The following is a 19,621-nucleotide window of genomic DNA, read 5'->3' on the forward strand; positions in this document are numbered from 1 at the left end:
CCCAATTTAAATTGAAAGGAGTGTTTGCAAAAAAAAAAAAAAAAAAAGCCCTCTGCTTTCCAGGTGAGGTCTCTGATAGAATCATAACAAATATGTTAACCCTATAATGACTGAAATTTAGATCTTGCCATATTCCAAAACCTGCTTCCTGTACCTTACATCACAGCTCCTTCTGGCCAGTTTCTCCTAGTTCCTGCTTCAGAGGAGAGAGAAAAAGCCTTCCCTTGATTGGCTGAGGGCTCCTCCCCCCTCCTCTGAGGAGGGAGGGGGAGGGAAAAGCCTGGGGGGGGATGGCATCTTGTGGGAATTTTAAGAAGACCAGCAATGTTTTATTCCAGGTTGTACAGGATCCGGCCCCCACGCCTGGCTAGGAATGAGGGGAGAACTCCTGCCTTTTCACAATACAATACAACTATGCCCAGCTCCACACCTCCTCAGAGATGCACTCTTAAGATTTAATGGTAGCACAGCCAGCTAGGCCCAAGGATTTAGCCTTAGAGTCAGTTTGCCCATCAATCATCACACAAATTATAAACAGAATAAAGTTTATTTGACACAGAACTTGCAATTAGACTAGAAAAGACATTAAAACAAGAAATCCTATGGCTCTGTGGCCCTTACTAAACATTAAAGATCTACATAGTTACCAGGGTGTTCCATAGTTCAAGACAGTCCATTGTAACAAGTCCATCTAAGTCCCATCTTTGTCCAAGCAGAGCCACGTGGTCAGCTCACCAAATGAATCCTTTGTCTGTCTCACCCCATGGCAGACAGCATGTCAGGTTACATCCAGGCACAGGGAGAGAGCAAGCCAGAAAGTGAGCTCCACTCTCTGTGCTAGCCAATTTGACCCCCAATCTCATTAGAATTAGCTTTGGCCATTAGCCAATCCAATGAGATAGGTACTTTCCAAATTAGGTGTTTGTCATGGCAACAGGGTGGGGAAAGGTGGGGTTTCATAGACCAGCCTCTGCAGTAAACTGATCCAGGAGCCTACGTGCATCTCTGCCATGCTTCACTGAGGCATCTGGATTTATGGGGGCAATCTGGACAAATGGTCAAGCCAGATACATTCCTAAGGGGAACATGAAACTTCTAGGAATCACACAAGGGGTACATGAAACTCTATAACATCACAAGGGATACATGAAGGCTTTAGAAATCAATTTTCCTATACACAGGTATAAGCACACTTTTTTTCAGAGGGAGGGATGGAGGGAGGGACGGAGCCAGAGGGAACATGCCAGAAGGATGGGGGGAGAGAGTCCTGTGTTTAAGAAAAATATGTTTTATTCCAGTTATGGGGGGGGGGAGTCCCGTGTTTAAGACCAAAAAAAGTAAGAGCCGGTTTAATGGCCATGGCTTCTTTGTCCCAAACTCCCCAGTGCCTTTTGGTCTCCAAGAATTTCTTCAACACATAGGCCAGGGGGTACAGTTTCTGTCCTCCCCCATTTGCAGGATCACCTTCCTATTGCCACATATGAGGTGTCCACCTGTACCACAAAGGGATTATTTTCAGCTGGGTGACTTAAAATGGGCTCTGATGTGAACAGAGACTCTAGCTGGTCAAAAGCCTGTTGGCATTCCAAAGTCCACTGTAGTTTGCAGCCCAGCTTTTTGTACTCCGGGCCCCTCCCCTTCGTTTTCAGCAAGTCAGTGAGGGGTAGGCGACCTGGGCGAAATTTGGGATGAAAGTATGGTAGAAATTGGTGAACCCTAAGAAAACTTGCAAATGTTGTCTCGTCTGAGGGAGATCCCACCCCAACACATCTTTAACTTTATGGGGGTCCATGCCCAGTCCTTTTCCAGAAATATGGTACCCAGGAAGTCCACTTCTTCCTTATGGAACTTGCATTTAGACAACTTTACAAACAGTTTTTGTAGAGGGCTTTCAGTATGTCTCTAACCAGTCTCACATGCGAGTCCTTATCAGGAGTATAGATAAAGATATCATCTAGGTAAACCAGGACCCTTTTGAATAAATACTTGTGCAACACCTCATTGATCAAGTTCATGAACACCCCAGGGCCCCCCGAGAGCCCAAATGTCATAACCAAGGACTCAAACTGACCGAAGGGGGTATTGAAAGTAATCTTATGTTCGTCTCCTTCTTGTATGCGGATCCGAAAGTAAGCATCCCTCAAGTCCAACTTAGTGAAAATGTGGCCCCGTGCTGACTCGGCCAGTAAGATTTTTATTAAGGGGAGGGGATAGGTGTTTGACATCGACACAGCATTCAGGCCCCGGTAGTTGATGCACAGCCTTAACCATCCATCCTTTTTCTTATGGAAGACCACTGGGGCAGCAAAGGGTGAAGCCACCAGCCAGATGAACCCCCGGGCTGAATTCTTATCAATAAACTTCTGCAATTCATGTTTTTCAGCCGGATTCATGGAATATAATTTCTTCTTGGGCATTTTGTGGCCCAGCAAGATTTCTATAGCACAGTATATATTCCAGTGAGGGGACAATTCATCTGCCTCTCTCTCTTCAAATACCCTGGCCAAGTCTCTATATTCCGGAGGGATTCACTGTAGCTCTTCCCCGGCCAGGCACACCCCCTCCAGCACCAGTTGTGGCTCCCCCCCACTCTGAATTCCATCTGTGCTCCTTGCAGTGGGGATCCAAAAAATGCAAGGCCCCCTTTGGATGAATGGATTCCCAATGAGAGCCCACTCCCACCGTGCGCATGGTTCTCCCTTCATAGGCATCCCGTCCATTTGGGAAAAAACTAGGGGCTCATCCAGTTCTCATAATTTAGCCCCCAAGCTCATCACTTTGTTGTTGTTCAGTCACACTAGCGATGGGCTAATCAAGTCTCAGGTACACCTGGAATCAATGAGGGTGCACACCTGAATATGGGTGCGAAGGGAGGGGTTGGCCACAGTCACAGTCATTTAAAAGAGGGGGGAAGAGGATCTCACCGAGACTGGTGTGGGAAAATTTCAGACCTGCCATATAGCACCCTTCACAGCAGGTCCCAGCCTTTCCCCACCAGCTCTCTCCCAACTGGAGAGCTTTGGACGGCTTGGGACGATTCCCAAGGGGCTTGATCCTCTTCTTGGGTCCTTTGCAGTCCTCCTTCTTGACCTCACTGGGACTCCTGTCTTGCAGTTGGCAGTAAAATGCAGAGGCCTCACCACATTCGTTGTTCTTGGTCACTCCCCAAACCCAGGAGCTGACTCCATTGGCCAACCAGATGGCAGCCTTACTCCCTGGAACTTTTGCTATGGGTTTGGGGTAATACATCTTCAGCAGGTTGCAACAGTTCTTCGCCTCACAAGCGACTTGAATCCAGCTGTTCAGAGTCAGGGGGTTGTCCTGGGCCAAAGCTTTATCCAGGATGGAATGATTCAGACCTGCCCGGTAGAACTCAGTGAGCACCTCTTCTGGACACCCCTGGAGCTTAGCCGCATGCACCTTGAATTAATCCAATAACTCCCAGGCAGACTGGCTGCCTTGCTTGAAGCCTCAGAGGTGGATCCTGGCTTGCTCCAATTCCAGTGGGTCTTCATACTGTCGGCAGAGGACCCTCATGAAAGCATCCACATCCCAGAGCTCAGGACCCCCTACATTGTACAGTCCCATGAACCAGTCTGCTGCCTGATTCCACAGCCAAGACCCCACATTTTTTTTCTTGTAAAATAGACTTTAAGTTTTATTGTCCCCCCTGTCCCCCCCCCCCCCCCCAATCGGGATTGCCAGGGCAGGTCATTCGGTTTCATCTTAACACCAGAAGCCTTCCGGGAATGAACAGATAATCACACCAGGACGCTGATGCCAGTTTTGTTACTGAAAAACCTAGGAAGGGTCTGCACTGTCAGTCTTTCTTCCAAGTGTTCTTGCTGCAAAGATGCTAAAAATGGTACCAAAACCGGCAGCGTTCTTTTAAAAAGGGAGAAGTGGAAGGAACTGCTTGTGGAAGGGTGATTTGGACCCCAACACCAATCAATCAGTTTTTAAAGCATACCCCCAAAACACCACAATTCTCAGAAGTCCAGGATACGTTTCCCTTTTCAGACTCAACTCAGATTATGCATTATGCTGTCCATGTGGTTGCTAATCAGCTATACAAGTAAACAAGAGGCACTTGGGGGCACTACAGTCAGTTGGGTGATAGCTGCCGCTTGGTGGATGAACAGCATCACAACCATGTATCAGAGCACCACCCATGAAATCCAAAGACAAAATATACCTAAAGACAGCAGACAAGACGAGACACTGGAACAATTAGCCAAGACCCCACATAATCTATGCAATGCTCATCCGATGAGAAGGTGTGACCCCATTCCCTTAGGAACTTCCGCACCTGCAGTGTGAAGAATGCCAGCTTCCCTGGCATTCCATTGAACATGGCCTTCAGTGCTTCTCTTGGCCAGACCGGCACTAGTGGGGGCCCAGGCTGTGGTGCTGGCTGGGGCTGTGGGGTGGGTGGTGGCACCGGGGCTTCCACTTTGGCCGGCTAGGCAGGCGCACCTCCCATGCCTTGTCCCCTGTAGCTCCTGTTGTAGGACCAACCAGATGGCAGCTGGGAGGTCTTCTAGGGCTGCCCAAGTGTCCCATCCCAATTTAGCCATCTCACACTTCAGCTCTTGCTGAACCATCTTGATGTCAGATTCCTTGGGGAACAGCTCAGCCACCCTCAGGCACACAGGGTCATAGCAGAATAGTCCCGAGACCCATCTCCAGTTGGTCTCCTGCCATCTTTGCCAGGCTTTTTGAGAGGGGGTCATCAGCCAGTCAGGAGCATCCCATCTCAGGTGCTTGGAATGCAGATCCTTTGGTCTCACTCCACGGTCCTGGGGTTTCACCTCCTTCATAGGTTTGAGGGATTTAAGGACCGATTTCTTGGTTTGGGTCCTGGTCCCTGTATCCTCGCTTCCTTTGCTCATCACAGCGGTGGTGAGATGGGTCGAGGTGACAAAGGGCGTTCTAACACTATGTCAGACTCTCGAACAAACTTACTCCCAACAACACTCTCTTGGCAGTGACTTGTTTATTGAGATATGAGAATGTGTCAAGCTAAGACGATCTGTGTCAGAACTGACCCTTTTGGTGCCAGTTCTGATATTATTCTGAGTTTAAACAGCCCCCCTCCTTTTTACCTGGCCAATCACAGCAACACATCCAGCCCGCCAAAAGCTACTGAGCACCATTAGCCCTCCCCAACACCTGCAAGCCAAGTATCTAGCAGTGAACTTCATAGTTTATGGCCCTTTATTAAAAAATGCTTAGTAATCAGAGCTTCTTGATTTTTATGTCTTACCTGAGAAATGTGTTCCAATATACGTACTTTTAGTGGGCGTCCAGTATAACTCACATACATGTTCTGACAGGCAAAAACCAAAAGATATATTATCTGTGATGTTGAACATGTTGCAAATGAATTTAAAGAAAGAATTTTATTACCAGGCAGAGTATTTCCTTTCCCTCAAGTGCTAAGGGACATACTTTACAATTCCTACAGGCAAAAAATCCAACTGGTAAAGCACTAGACTGATTACTATTCTTCTTTATGTCTGATCTCACTATATAATCCCCTAAACTTCCTGTTTTCCTGTACCCTATAAATGGTTTTTTCCCCCACAACCAGGGATATCCCTAAGGAGCAGCTAGTATTTGTATACAATTTTCTTGATTCTTATAGCCAATGGGGTATATGTAATGGCCCAATTTATATTTCTTTTTCTTTTATTTTCTGATTTCTGCAATAGAATACTTCTATCTGTGTCTCTAGCTCTCTTATATGATTGTTCCACTACATCCCATGGGTAACCTCTTGCTAAAAATTGCACTGCCAAAATTTTACTCCCTCTAATAAAATCTTCTGTGATGTACTGTTGCGCTTAACCCTCAAAAATTGTCCTGTGGGAATATTTCATCTTAAAATCGGCAGGATGAAAAGACTTATAGTGCAAGTAAGAAATACTCTGCTTGCTATATCGCCATGTGAAACTTATATTGTCATCCACTCCATTTAACCATGTACAAAAGGCATTCACTGTTTCTTTAGGCTCGTACAGTACAAACACATCATCTATAAACCTATGCCACATCTTGATAGATGTGTAATAGGGATTCTGAACCTCATTATCTATGTAATTCTTTTCCAAAAGGGCCGTATATAGATTGGCTATTGTGGGTGCTACTGCACTTCCCATCGCAACCCCTTTCACCTGAAAGTAAAAGTCCTCATCAAAATGGAAGTAATTTTTCTCCAAGACAATTTCCAACAAGTTCAATAATAAATGTGTGGGTGGGTTCAGATCTAGTCTCTGTTATAAGAAAAACTCTGCCACTCTTCTAGCTTCCTCTAAGGGAATACTAGTGTACAGTGATGTAACATCCATTGTCAAAAAGACTATGTTTGTTGACAACATCCGTCCCTCCACTTTGGAAATAAAATATGTGGTTTCTTTTATGTAAGAAGGGTTCTTGGTAACAAAGGGGCTCAAAAAATGACCCACAAACTTTGACAGGGGTTCCAACAAAGAATTGCTACCTGAAATTATTGCTCTCCCTTTTGGGGGGTCGGTCTAGTTGTGTGTTTTTTTAAGCCCCCGGAGGGGATTTTTTATTGCATTTTTTAACACTACAAACTACCACAGAAAATAGGGGGAGGGGCCTACATTTATGGGATAAAGAAAGATACCCACTACTGACTAAAAACCCAAGAGAGGAAATCATCTCACCAGTTTAGACATACATTTAGTCTTAATCCTGTTAATTTTACTATCAACTGATCAAATTTAGCATTAACTTTTTCAAGTCATAAGTTTAAAATTTAACTGTCAATCAGAAACACCCCAATGCATCTCATTTCATCATTTTTTAAAGACACAATTCAGAGTCCTTGAGCCTCTACTTCTCCTTGCCTAATCTCTTCCGAAGCTTATAAGGACTTTTAGGGGCTGCTGCCCCTTTCTTTCAGAGTCCTCCCCAGAAGATTCCAAGTCCAGCTTGCCATTTGACTTGCTGTCCTCCCCTTTTTTCCTTCTTCCCCTGCCCCCCCCCCAAACTGGACTCTTAAAAATTCCCGTGCTTTCTGAACAGAGTCAATCTTTTTTTTTCTTCCTTAATTTTGAAGGTTATGCCTTTTGGAGTTAACCATCTATATCCAATTGCATTTGTCTGCAGAAAAAGAATTAATTCTTTATATTTCTTTCTTTTTTGTCTTATCTCAAATGGAATGTCTTTCAATGTTCTGATGGTATTCTTCTTTGGGGGGTCGGTCTTGTTTATGTATTTTGGGCAGTGTATAAAAAATTGGGACCCTTGGGTTGTCATTAGTTAGAAAATGCAAAACGTCTTTATCTATATATCCTGCCATCTCTGCTTCCAAAAGGGTCACTCTTATTATATTTGCTATATGAATAGTCGGATCTTTATCTATCTTCACATAATTCATGATATCCTCTAGTTGTCTGAGTGCTTCTGCCATATAATCTGTTTTATTCATAATCACTATGGCCCCACCTTTGTCAGCTGTTTTTATGACAATGCTTTCATCATTTTTCATATCTTGTAGAGCCTTTGTCTCCTCTCTGGATATATTGTGCCAATTATATTGTGTAGAATCTTCTACAGTTTTAATATCTCCCAAAACCATTTTTTTCAAATGTTTGTATGGAACTGTCAGTTATATTTGGAATAAAAGAAGATTTTCCTCTCCACAGAGAAGGCTCTTTATTAGACATCTCTATACTAGATCCAAAAAACTTTTTAAGTTTCAAAGTCCTAATCAGTTTAAACACATCCAGACATCACACACACAATTAGCCACGCAAGAGGGACGAATGCCGGGTGGATTTAACAGGCGCAATCACATGGACACATCTGGCAAGCATCATGCACCTGCCCCCAACCTGTACCGCCTGGCCAAAGCTGCAGAGTAAAAAAGTACCTCGGAAAGTCCAGTCGCAAATTGTTTGCAACGGACCGCAGACAGACTGTCTCCGTCTGATCACTCCAGCGCGCTCCTACTGGTAATATTGTTGTGGTTACCTAGGAACCCCTCGCAGTTGCCACTGATATCTCAAAGAGTGTTCATTCCTTAAAGCTACAGGCACAGCTTCTATTATTATTGGGGGGGGTTAACCCCTTCATTTATTTTTTTATTTTTTTAGATTTCCAGTTTTTCTGCAACCCTGTGTCTATAGCTCTCAATACTACCTTGGCAAATGCTGGGAAATATTAGGAGTGCTGTCTGGGGAGGGCAGAGTTTGGGGGAAATGTGATGTCACCCCTAGTCTCTATTATCATAACCATAGAGGCTAGGGGAAATTCCTTGAGCATCACTATGTGACCATTTTTTCTCCCACTTGTCAGTTCTTTGGAGTGGGAATTTCTCACCCTGGGAGGGTAAATGGGAAGCCTATCTGTTCATGTCCCTAGTCTGTGGGTTTAAGGATACAAATCTATGGCTGTGTTGAAAATCAGATATAATGATGATGGGAACGTGATTGTTGCCTGCCATATGCTGTAGTTGCTTAGCATGTATAGTGTAGTTCCATCTCATACTCCATCACACAAAATGGGTAGGCAGGCTGAAAAAGAAAGGGATGCGAGAGATGTGCAAAAGTTAAGTGGTAGATCCCATGGGTGATGGCACCGTGGGCCTGAGGGTCCCAATGTCATGTAAGGGTCTGTTCTGGTTTTCCACTACTCTCAGATATCTCACTGAGGATTGACTGAGGAAAAAAATCTGTTATTTGGTTATGATATTGTAGAGCTGAAAAAATGATGAAGAAAGTAATCAAAATGATCAAACATAGGAGCTTTGTCCCTATGAGGAAAGGTTTAAAGGTTTGCAGTCCCCCCCCTTGATTGTATGGGAAGAAAAGGCTAAGAGGGATACCGTAGAGGTTTATAAATGTTGTTGAGAAAGTGGATGAAATAAGAATATACAAGGGTTGAAAATTAAAGGAGAGGAATACAAAGTGAGAGCCTTTGCGGACGACCTAGTGTTTATTATGGAAAACCCAAAGAATTCAATTAAAGAATTATTGGAAGTAACAAGAGAATATGGATCAGTAGCAGGTCTTAAGATCAATACAACCAAAACGAAACTGTTGACAAAAAACTGTGACTCAACTGTAAAACAAGAAATAAAAAGTATTACAGATATGGAGATAGCAAAAAAAGTTAAATACTTAGGCATTATATTGTCAAACCGGAATAGCACATTAATTGAAGATAATTACACCAAATTGCTGGAAGAGATAAAGATTTAACAAGGTGGAAAGACCTTCATATCTCCTTGACAGGAAGAATAGCTATGATAAAAATGAATATTCTACCAAGGATAAACTTAAAGACACTACAAGACAAAAAAGAAAGAGGAGGATCAGGATTACCGAACTGGAAGTTATATTATCAAGCAGCCAGTATGGGATGGATAAAGGATTGGATTAATCTTCAAGATGAAAGATGCTTAAAACTAGAAGGACACGATCTACCCATGGGATGGCATGCTTACATCTGGTACGGTAAAGATATATCACATCAACACTTCAAAAACCATATTATAAGAACAGCTCTACTAAATGTATGGCAAAGTATAAAGAGAAAATTCTATATTAAAACTCCGGAATGGGTCTCACCTCTTGAGGCATTTATAATGCCAACATTGTTAACCAAAAATAATATGGAAACATATGACAGACTGCTAGATTCTACAAATAACTTAAAGTCAGAAACATTTACGAATACAATGTAACTTAAAACTTTCCTGGTGGGAAGGGGCACAATTAAAATCAAGATTCCAAAAAGACTCAAAAATAGGATTTTATGTGGAGAAGACGGAGCTAGACAAGATCTGGCTGTCTTCCAATGATAAAATGATCCAGAAGATATATAAAGTTTTACTGGAAGAATATATGGGAGAAGAAACAGAGAAGAACAATATTGCTGCTTGGACTAGAGATATAGGATATGAAATACAAAAGGACAAATGGGCAAAATTGTGGAAGTTAACTAAAATTATGAGGGCAACCAGCTTTAAAGAAAATGTGTTTAAAATGTACCACAGATGGTACTGGCCACCAGAAAGAATAGCTAAATGCTATGCTAATTGTTCTAACATATGCTGGAAATGTAAAACAAGTGTCGGAACATTCTATCATATGTGGTGGCGGTGTCCAAAAATACAAAAATATTGGATACACATACAAAAAATAATACAAGAAATATGCAAAGTAAAACTGGAACTAGTCCCAGAAATATTCTTGCTTAATATACTTCCAGAAGGTATTAATTATAATGATAAATATGTAATATTGTATATGATAACGGCAGCAAGGATATTATGGGCGATATTGGAAGCAAGATAACACCCCAAAACAAGAAGAAGTTATAGAGAAATTAATGGAAGTAGCGGAAATAGATAAATTGAATTTAATGTTGCAAGGGAAAAATGAAGAACTCTTTGTAAAGTGATGGGCGGGAATGTACACTTGGCTAGAAAATGAATAAATGACTCTAAGATGTATGTATAGAAGAAAATTTATGATGTATAAAAACCAATAAATAAAATGTTTTAAAAAGAGAGAAAGTGGATGAAAGGAAATGTTCTCTCTCTCAGAGCTCAGGGTCACTTAATGAAATTGATTGGCAGCTGGTTCAGGAGAAACTGAAGAAAGTGCCACTTTACACAGTGCGTAAATAATTCGTGGAACTTGGTGCCACAAGATGTGATTATGGCTCAGAGGGCTTTAACAGGGACACATCTTTCAACATCCATGCTTCCCAGAACTCAGGGTGTGCTGGGTCGAAGACCTCGAGGTGTCCCAGAGCGGCAGTCATGAGTCTCAATCGAAGCGGGGAGCGATGACCTGGGGAGCGGTGCAGTGCTGCTTGTGAGTGGTGCTCCACTCCACTGTAAGGAAGGAACTCAGCTCACAACAACTTGATTTAATTCCCTGTGCTTTAGAGGAATCAACAAGTTTCTTCTTGTAAGGCAAAATCATCTATCTGAAATTTACTGGTATTGCTCAGTATGGCAGGGGCATATAGAAGAGGCCAGTAAAAACAGTACATTTTGCTTAGATTGCCATAAGAACATAGGAGAAGCCAGCGTTAGGTCAGACCAACGGCCCCTCCAGGCCAACACTCTGTCACACAGTGGCCAAAAATACCAGGTGCCATCAGGGGGTCCACCAGTGGGGCCAGGACACTAGAAGCCCTCCCACTGTTGCCCTCCCAAGCACCAAGAATACAGAGCATCACTTCCGCTATACCTTGTGGCTAATAGCCACTGATGGACCTCTGGGCCATATGTTTATCCAATTCCCTCTTGAAGCCATCCATGCTTGTAGCCGCCTCCACCTCCTATGGCAGTGAATTCCATGTGTTAATCACTCTTTGGGTGCAGAAGCACTTCCTTTTATCCGTTCTAACCTGACTGCTCAGCAATTTCATTGTTCTTGTATTGTGAAAAAGGGATAAAAGTACTTCTTTCTCTACCTGCTCTAGCCCATGTGTAATCTTGTAAACCTCGATCATGTCACCCCTCGTATCTCCAAGCTAAAGAGCACCAAATGCTTTAACCTTTCTCCATAGGGAAAGTGTTCCAACCCTTTTATCATTCTAGTTGCCCTTCTCTGCAGTTTTTCCAATGCTATAATATCCTTTTTGAGGTGTAGTGACCAGAATTGCACACAGTATTCCAAATGAGGTTGCACCATTGATTTATACAGGGGCATTATGATACTGGCTGATTTGTTTTCAATTCCCTTCCTAATAATCCCCAGTATAGCGTTCACCTTTTTTATTGTAGTCGCACACTGTCTTGACATTTTCAGTGAATTATCTACTACAATCCCAAGATCTTTCTCTTGGTCAGTCTCTGCCAGTTGAAACCCCAGCAATGTGTATTTATAGTTAGGATTTTTGGCCCCAGTGTGCATCACTTTGCACTTTGTCACATTGAACTTCATTTGCCATGTTGACGTCCATTCACCCATCCTCGACAGATCCCTTTGGAGTGCCTCACCCAGTCCAGTTACCTTTATTGGCATGTAACCCTTGCATGCCTCACAATTCTCCCTGGTTTTCACCACCCTGAGCAATTTTGTGTCATCCGCAGATTTAGCCACTTCACAACTTACTCCCAACTCCCAATAATTAATGAACAAGTTAAAAAGCATCGGACCCAGTACTGATCCCTGTGGTACCCCACTGCTTACCACCATCCACTGAGAAAATTGCCCATTTATACTCACTCTCTGATTCCTATTAATTACCCAGTTTTTGATCCACAAGAGGACTTGTCCTTTTATTCCACAACTATTGAGCTTACTTAGGAGCCTTTGATGAGGAACTTTATCAAAAGCTTTCTGGAAGTCAAGGTAAACAACATCTATTGGGTCCCCCTTGTTTGTTCACCCCCTCAAAGAACACTAACATGTTAATGAGACAAGATCTTCCCTTACAGAACCCATACTGAGTCTTCCTCAATAGTTTTTGTTCATCAATGTGCCTACTAATTCTCTCCTTAATAACAGTTTCCACTAACTTACCCGGTATTGACATCAGACTGACTGCCCTGTAATTTCCCGGATCCCCACTGGAATCCTTTTCAAAGATGAGAGTGACATTAGCTATCTTCCAGTCCTCAGGAATAGAGGCAGATTTTAATGAAAGATTACATATTTTTATCAGAAGATCCACAAGTTCATTTTTGAGTTCTTTCAAAACTCTTGGATATATGCCATCCGGGCCTTGTGATTTATCAGTTTTTTAAGTTGTCTATCAGTCATAGGACCTTCTCTCTTGTCACTTCAATCAGACTCAGGTCTTTTAACACCCCTCCTGAAATCAGTGGTTCTGGAGTGGGCAAGCACCTCTCATCTTCCACAGTGAAGACAGAGGCAAAAAATGCATTCAGCTTTTTAGCCATTTCTCTATCATCCTTCAGTAATCTTTTTACCCCTTGGTCATTGAAGGGCCCCACTGCCTCCCTGGCTGGTTTCCTGCTTCTAATGTTTTTGAAGAAAGTTTTATTGTTGGTCTTTATGTTTTTTGCAATATGCTCCTCATATCCCCTTTTTGCCTGCCTGATCACAGTCTTGCATTTTATTTGCCACAGCCTGTGTTCCCTTTTATCAACCTCACTGAGACTAGCTTTCCACTGCTTAAAGGAATCCTTCTTACCTTTTACAGCAGAGGTGTTGAACTCATTTGTTACGAGGGCCGGATCTGACATAAATGTCACTTTGTTGGGCTGGGCCATGCGTGCCATAAAATGTAATGGCAGGTACCTGAGAGATAAACTGTATATAAATGAAAGCAGCTCATAAGCTCTGTGTTGTTGTATACTCACCACAAGGCCTCATGGGCTCGGATGGGGTGCAGAGGAAAACCTACAGGGGGCGGATTAGAGAGCCAGTGGTGCAGCACTGAGCAGACGCTCCTACGCTGCTTGACTGCTTCAGACGAGGTTTTTCCACCATGCTAAAGCCACAATCAGAGTGGCCTCACCTACTCCCCTCCCCAATCAGTCTTCAGTTCCCTCTCACCAGTGGCTCATGGGCCACATAAGAGCTTCTATTACTTTGTTTGTTAACCTAGCAGGCTTTTTTCTATACCTATTTGTGCCTTTCCTAACCTGCGATGTATATTTTATCTGAGCATCTAGAATTGTAGTTTTAAATAGTCTCCAAGCTTTCCCAATGGTTTTTGACTGTTTTTACTTTTTCCTTCAGTTTCCTCTTCACTTGTCCCCTCATTTTAGAGAAGTTACCCCTTTTAAAGTTAAAAGTGGTTGGTCTTTTTGGGCAGCTCCCTATGTAAACGAATGTTGAACTCAGTAACATTATGGTCACTGTTCCCAAGTGGTGCAATGACTTTTACATCTCTCACCAAGTCTTGGGTGTTACTTAGGACCAAATCCAGGATTACCTCTCCCCTGGTAGGTTCTGTGACCATCTGCTCCATAGCACAGTCATTGAGAGTGTCTAGAAACTCAATCTCTTGACTTGAACACATTTTGACCCAATCAATGTGTGGGTAGTTAAAATCACCTATTATGACACAGTTATTTTGTCTAGCCACTATGTTTAATTCATTAAACATTTTACAATCCTCCTCTATGTTTTGATCTGTTGGGCGATAACAAGAATCTATGCTGGGATACACATATTTAGCATTCTGTTGAAAATTTGAAAGAATAAGTTGCTGCAGGAAAAAAATGTAGATGCAGAATTCCACATGACAGTCTGAGTGTATGAAATGTCACAGGATCGTGAGATAAAATATGAAAAGAGAGGATAATAAGCCTATGACTAAAATTCATGGCCAGGGCAAAATTGTGCATGCTAAGGGGAAAACACCCCCCCCTTAAAGGGTACTGATTCCTTAGAAAGGAGAAAGAGAAACTTTCAAGGACAGCAGGATGCAAATGTAAGCAATGAGAAGTTCTGATCCTTTCAACAGGAAACTGTGTTGCCTAGAGCTGCAATATGTTCATTTATGCAAATATGAACATTTTCTTTCATAACAGTCATTGGGCAACTATAATATATTATTTCTCTCTTGTATGGTGAACAACGGGTTATAAGTGTTATAGTGAGGTGTTACAGTGAGGTTGTATCCTTGGCCTGCCTTTTCTCCATTTATGTTTTGAAGGGGGGGAAATCTTTCCTTTTACATTTTCTTCCCCTCCCCACCATTTGGCAAAATTCTTTACTGGATTTATTTCTGCCAGTTTGCTTGTCTTGGTATGAAAGGGATTTTCACAGGATAATGTTCTGATAGGTTGGAATGCCCCCCTCCCTGTCTTTTTTTTGGGGGGTTGACTAACCTTTACCCAGAATGCTATGTGGGGTGGGTGGGAAACTGCTTCGATTGTGTGTGTGTGCTGATCTGGTGTGTAAGTGACCAATCATTTTAATTTAATATGATTGAGCCGTCCAGGAAAAGGTTGCCTTGATTATCTGAGCTCTGTGTAAAGGATTCCCTCCCCTTTTCTTGATAATGCTTTTGGTGCTTAGGACTAGAGCATCACCCCTAGAGGTCTTTCAGACTCTCAGGCAAACACTTCATATCAACAAACCGAATGTCTTTTCCAGAAGAAGGATGGATTTTAAGGGAAAAGCTAAAAGGAAGTCCAGACAGCCCCTGAATAGGAGGAGGCGTGAAGTGGACATGAAGTAGCAGAAAAGACTCGGTATCTTTCTAAGCCTCATGACAAAAAAAATGGTGAAAATATAGTATGTTCTGAAAACCGAGACCTAGGAGAGGAAAAGATGGTGTCCAAGCCTTTTATGACTGAACTTTTAGCTTCCTCTTAAGGCAGTTGTAGTGCAATGACCTACCTGTGCCTCAGCACCCATAAACAACCCATATTTAGGGTCCCAGAATGTGTCAACAAATCCTCTCTTGTAGTAAATGCAGTGAGTCTTGCTGAGGCTAGGAAGATAATGGGGCTATCCGGCCTTCCACAGGCTTAGCAGAACAGGACTTTACTGCCTCCTCCTCCTCCTCCTCGTAAGCAGTGGGTTTTTCCCTGTTAAATAATAAAGTTTTCTTTTTTATTTTTCTGGATTTTATTTTATTTTATTTTATTTTTATTTTCCTTTCTTTACTTTTTGGGGTTTTGTTTTTTGACTACCACCACTTTTCCAGCCTATCTGGGATTCATTTAAATAACACCAAGTGGTTGGAGATACAGTTGTGCTGAAAACCTCGAAATGTCTGATGGCTGCCACTGATAAGGAGTTTATTGGTTCTTCCACACACCCCAGCTTATAGAGTATAAATGGGAGACCTGCAAGACTGGCAGTGGAAGGTCCCAGACTCCCCCCATTTTCCTCCTTGCCTTTAGCCCCTCAGCCCCCCCTCCAGGAATCTGCTGAACTTGCAGGGGTGGGAGGATATTGGCCAGCCTCTCCCCCCTCCTGTCTGGTCTGCCCCCACACATGTCCCCCTCTCTGTGGCTCTGTCCACACACATGCCCCCTCGTTGCTGCTCAATGGCATCCAGTGGTGAGAAGTGTGGCAGTTCCCAACCTCCTTCCTTCCCTCACCTCCCTGCAGTGCCATGCACCTCTACCAATCTGGTTCATGTGGTGGCAGTGGCTTCCCCCACTCCTGTGGAGGCACGGTGTCTGTGCAAGTGCAGGCAATGTGTATCTGTTTGGGTGGGGACTTAATCCCTGTCCCACTTTTGGCATTATGTGCTAACCTGAGGGCTCCCCTAAACCTGCAGGAAAATGTCTGGAGTGTGTACCTGGCCCTGTTCTCTGGGTCTATCAAGCCACACTGGGGCCAGGTATATGATTAGATCTACAATTATTTGTGTGGAGCGTCTTCTTTTCCCTTCTGTCTTGGTTAAAATAAAATACTTTGTTCACTCTTGAAACCAGTCAGGAGTTATGAATAAATGACAACTTTTATTTACCTCCCTGGAAGTGCAATAAGGTTCTAAACTATTAACAAGTGTTACATGAGCCCCCATGGACACAAGGTATATGAGACAGTGACTAATAAAACTCTCTATTATGAAAATGGTGAACCAATCTGCACTTTGAGAGAAATTATGAACAGCTGGACCTGAGGGTTACTGAATCCCGGGCTGGACTACAGGAACACTTTAAAATCAGACCAAAACCATGTCCCTTTTAGTTTCCCTCCATGTTGGAAGACTAACGAATGACAGTCATTAGCTGTGTCTCTCTCCTGGTCACCATGCTTTATCATCCTGCTTCCACAGTGTCTCCTGAGACAAAGGATTCACTAGCCTTTCTCTCTGGTGGTTAAACTTTATATGAAACAAGAAGAAAAAACAGGTGTCCCCCCCCCCATGTGCTCTGTCCATGGACCCTGGTTGGCTGCTACCAGTTCAGTGAACTTTCTAACCAGGTTTAAAGGAGATTGTTAGTTTTCAAGAAATGGCAGGACCCCATATTGTTCCTGGGGGTCAGTGGATACTCAGGAAGAGCATAGGGTACAAAGAAGGCTCTTAGGTGGGAGGGGGAATCAGTGGAAATTGCCACCCCCTCTTCTGCAACTGGAAATACTTTTCTGTCAGAGGAACTGCATGTTTGTTTGGATACACCCTAGCAGGGGTCATTTCGTAGAAAGAGGTGCAGGAGCTCATTAGCATAACTCATTAGCATAACTTATTTGCATATGCCACACCCCCTGACATCACTAGAAGTGTGTCAGAAGGCAACACCCACCACTCAGGCTCCACTGGACTGTTTTGGATTGCTAGCTATTGGGGGGGGGGGAGACGTGCAGATCTGTCCTCGCAGAGGAGGGAGAGCTTGTACCTGAATAAAACTGGATCTTAAAGGTGCCACTGGACTGTTTTGGGCTGGGGGGAGATCTGCAACTTACCTGGCTGCTTCTTGCTCTGACTGAGGGCTGCTGGGAGCAGGGGGTAAGGCTTGTTGTATGTGCCTGCCCCCTGGGCTCTTTACTGCCGGAGCTCCGCTCCTGTGCGCTCCTGCAGGAAATGACCCCTGCACCCTAGTATTTAGACCCAACACGATATCCTTAGTAATGGCAATTAATCATCCTACTGGTTTGCAAGTCTTTCCAGGGGTAAGCTAGTTGCAATTCAGAATGGCAAGGGCCACAGGAATCTATTGCTATTTCTCTTTTTGTTTTAATCTTGTTAGGCATTGTCAGCTATGCTGCCATGGGGGTTGGGGAGTTCATTCTGTGTCTTATTAATTGCTATTGCATTCCTATCCCTGCTGTTCTGCCTTTGCTGAAACTCTTATCTCAACAGATGTGCAGGAGGACTCCTGGTTCCGTGAGAGACTTCTGGTTCCCAGCTTTAGCCACCTAACGGCTTTCTAACTTGTCCTGCGCGCGGGAGGGTATCTAATTGGCCCATGCCATGGGGGGGTGTGCATACGAATGCTCTATATCCTATTAGGCTCTATGGGTTGCTGCCATTCTTAACAGTTCCTGTGTTACTGCATCTATGACTTTGCAATAAAAGTATAACCGTTCCTGAATGTGTGTACTTCGTTGTTACCTGTGGGTTCTGACAGTCATATTTTTGGGATTTAGTAGTGTATTTACCCTAGGTGGTTCATTTTATGCATTTGATACTCTGTATATATTATCATTACTGTTGCAATATGAGCTGATATGGGTCCTAAGATACAATTGCAGTTCTTACGTATTATTTTAATACATTGATGACTGTGGTTCTGCCTGTTCTAGATCACTATTCCTGTCACTGTCAGTATACTCAAATCCCTTGGCCACTGCTAAGCTGTTGTGAGTCAATTGATTCCTTGTCCAGTTTCCCTGTCCCCCATTTTTCCGGTGTCCATCCCCTGGTCTCCAGCTGATGGTTCCAGAACAATACTTCATTCTTCAGATCTGAATCTCCCCTTCAAATATTCAGTTTTAAAGCCAATTCAGTGACTTGGCTTCAACAAGTATTTTTGTTTGGGGGAATTTCCATCAGCAGAGCTCCATCTGGGCCTGAGGAAACAGCAGCATCTTGTTTGAACTTTACTTGTCTTTCTTTTTTGCTAATTGCTTTCCCTCTGCAACCGATTTTTACTTCAGGTCATGATATTAATGGAGCTCTTGAACCATCAAACATTGACACCAGTATCCTGGAAGAATACATTGGCAAGGAGGATTCACCAGATATGTAAGTACCTTCATTTCTCTGTACTTTTAATGATCAACAGTGGTTGCACAGCATTGTCAGAATAATGATTACTGCTCCTTTTAGAATACATAAGGGATTCTTTTATAGTAATACGATTGAGTGCTTCCATCATCGTTTTCTTCTTTTCCACAAAATTCTACTTAACTTTCTGACCCTATTACATCCACAAGTTTTCTTAAATCTTATTTGGCAGCAGGTCCATTGGAGAAGCTTTTGACTCCAGGGGTCTGCACTCAGTCTTCTGGTTGTGTATCACCAAAAGTGATGTCTTCTGTTTGCCTAAGGAATGATATCACCAGACTGAACATTATGAAAAGCAAGAGTAAGGATGAGGGCGTAGTTAAATACAAAACTTCAGATTGTTTAGTATTGTGAATGGGTGATTCCCTTAGTCAGAGGCTGTAAAGGAAATTGTCACTACGTCAGAAAGAACACCCATTGTCTTGTCCCCCTTCTCCTTCTTGCCACCACCACCCCAGGTAAAATTCAGCCTCTCATGGGATTGCCTGAGGCCAATGGCACAGGGGAGTATTGCTTTAGCATACCAAGTAGCCAAGGCGGGTGGGTAAGGAAATGTTCAGACTCTCTTAAATAAAAATTTTTATTTCTACAAGGCACAAACTTGGGGTGCTACAAGACAGAACTTGGTGCACTAAGCAAATTAAAAGTTACTAACTAGGTACTTACAATCTATGGCATATCTGGTCTTTGTTAGTTGCATGATGCCTTCCTCCCTGGCACATCTGCAAACATATTTAGCATCATTCTCTTCTGTCAACCTTCATTGCCAATGAATGCAAATGAGTCAGCCCCCAAACGACCAACCAATAGCTCCACCAGCAAATCCCTGAACAAAGGAACAGCTCTTCTTTTCAGACACATTCCCTCATGGGCTCTCAGGGCCTTAGCCAATCTCGGTGTCAAGTCCTGGGGCTCAAGTCCACCAGAACATGGATCTTCCAATCAAGAGGTGTTAACA

General features: G+C 43.2%; 1 protein-coding gene across 1 annotated transcript in view; it reads left to right on the plus strand.

Annotated features, from left to right (window-relative positions):
* MYRF (myelin regulatory factor) overlaps window positions 1-19,621 on the plus strand; it is a 188,662-nt gene that overhangs the window by 14,955 nt on the left and 154,086 nt on the right. Inside the window, exon 2 of the mRNA XM_015410369.1 lies at window positions 18,534-18,621. Coding sequence (XP_015265855.1) covers window positions 18,534-18,621 — 88 coding nt within the window. The remainder of the gene's footprint in view (window positions 1-18,533; window positions 18,622-19,621) is intronic.

This window comes from Gekko japonicus, unplaced genomic scaffold (genome assembly GCF_001447785.1).
Source record: "Gekko japonicus isolate JY-2015 unplaced genomic scaffold, Gekko_japonicus_V1.1 scaffold1737, whole genome shotgun sequence".
Lineage (NCBI taxonomy): Eukaryota > Metazoa > Chordata > Lepidosauria > Squamata > Gekkonidae > Gekko > Gekko japonicus.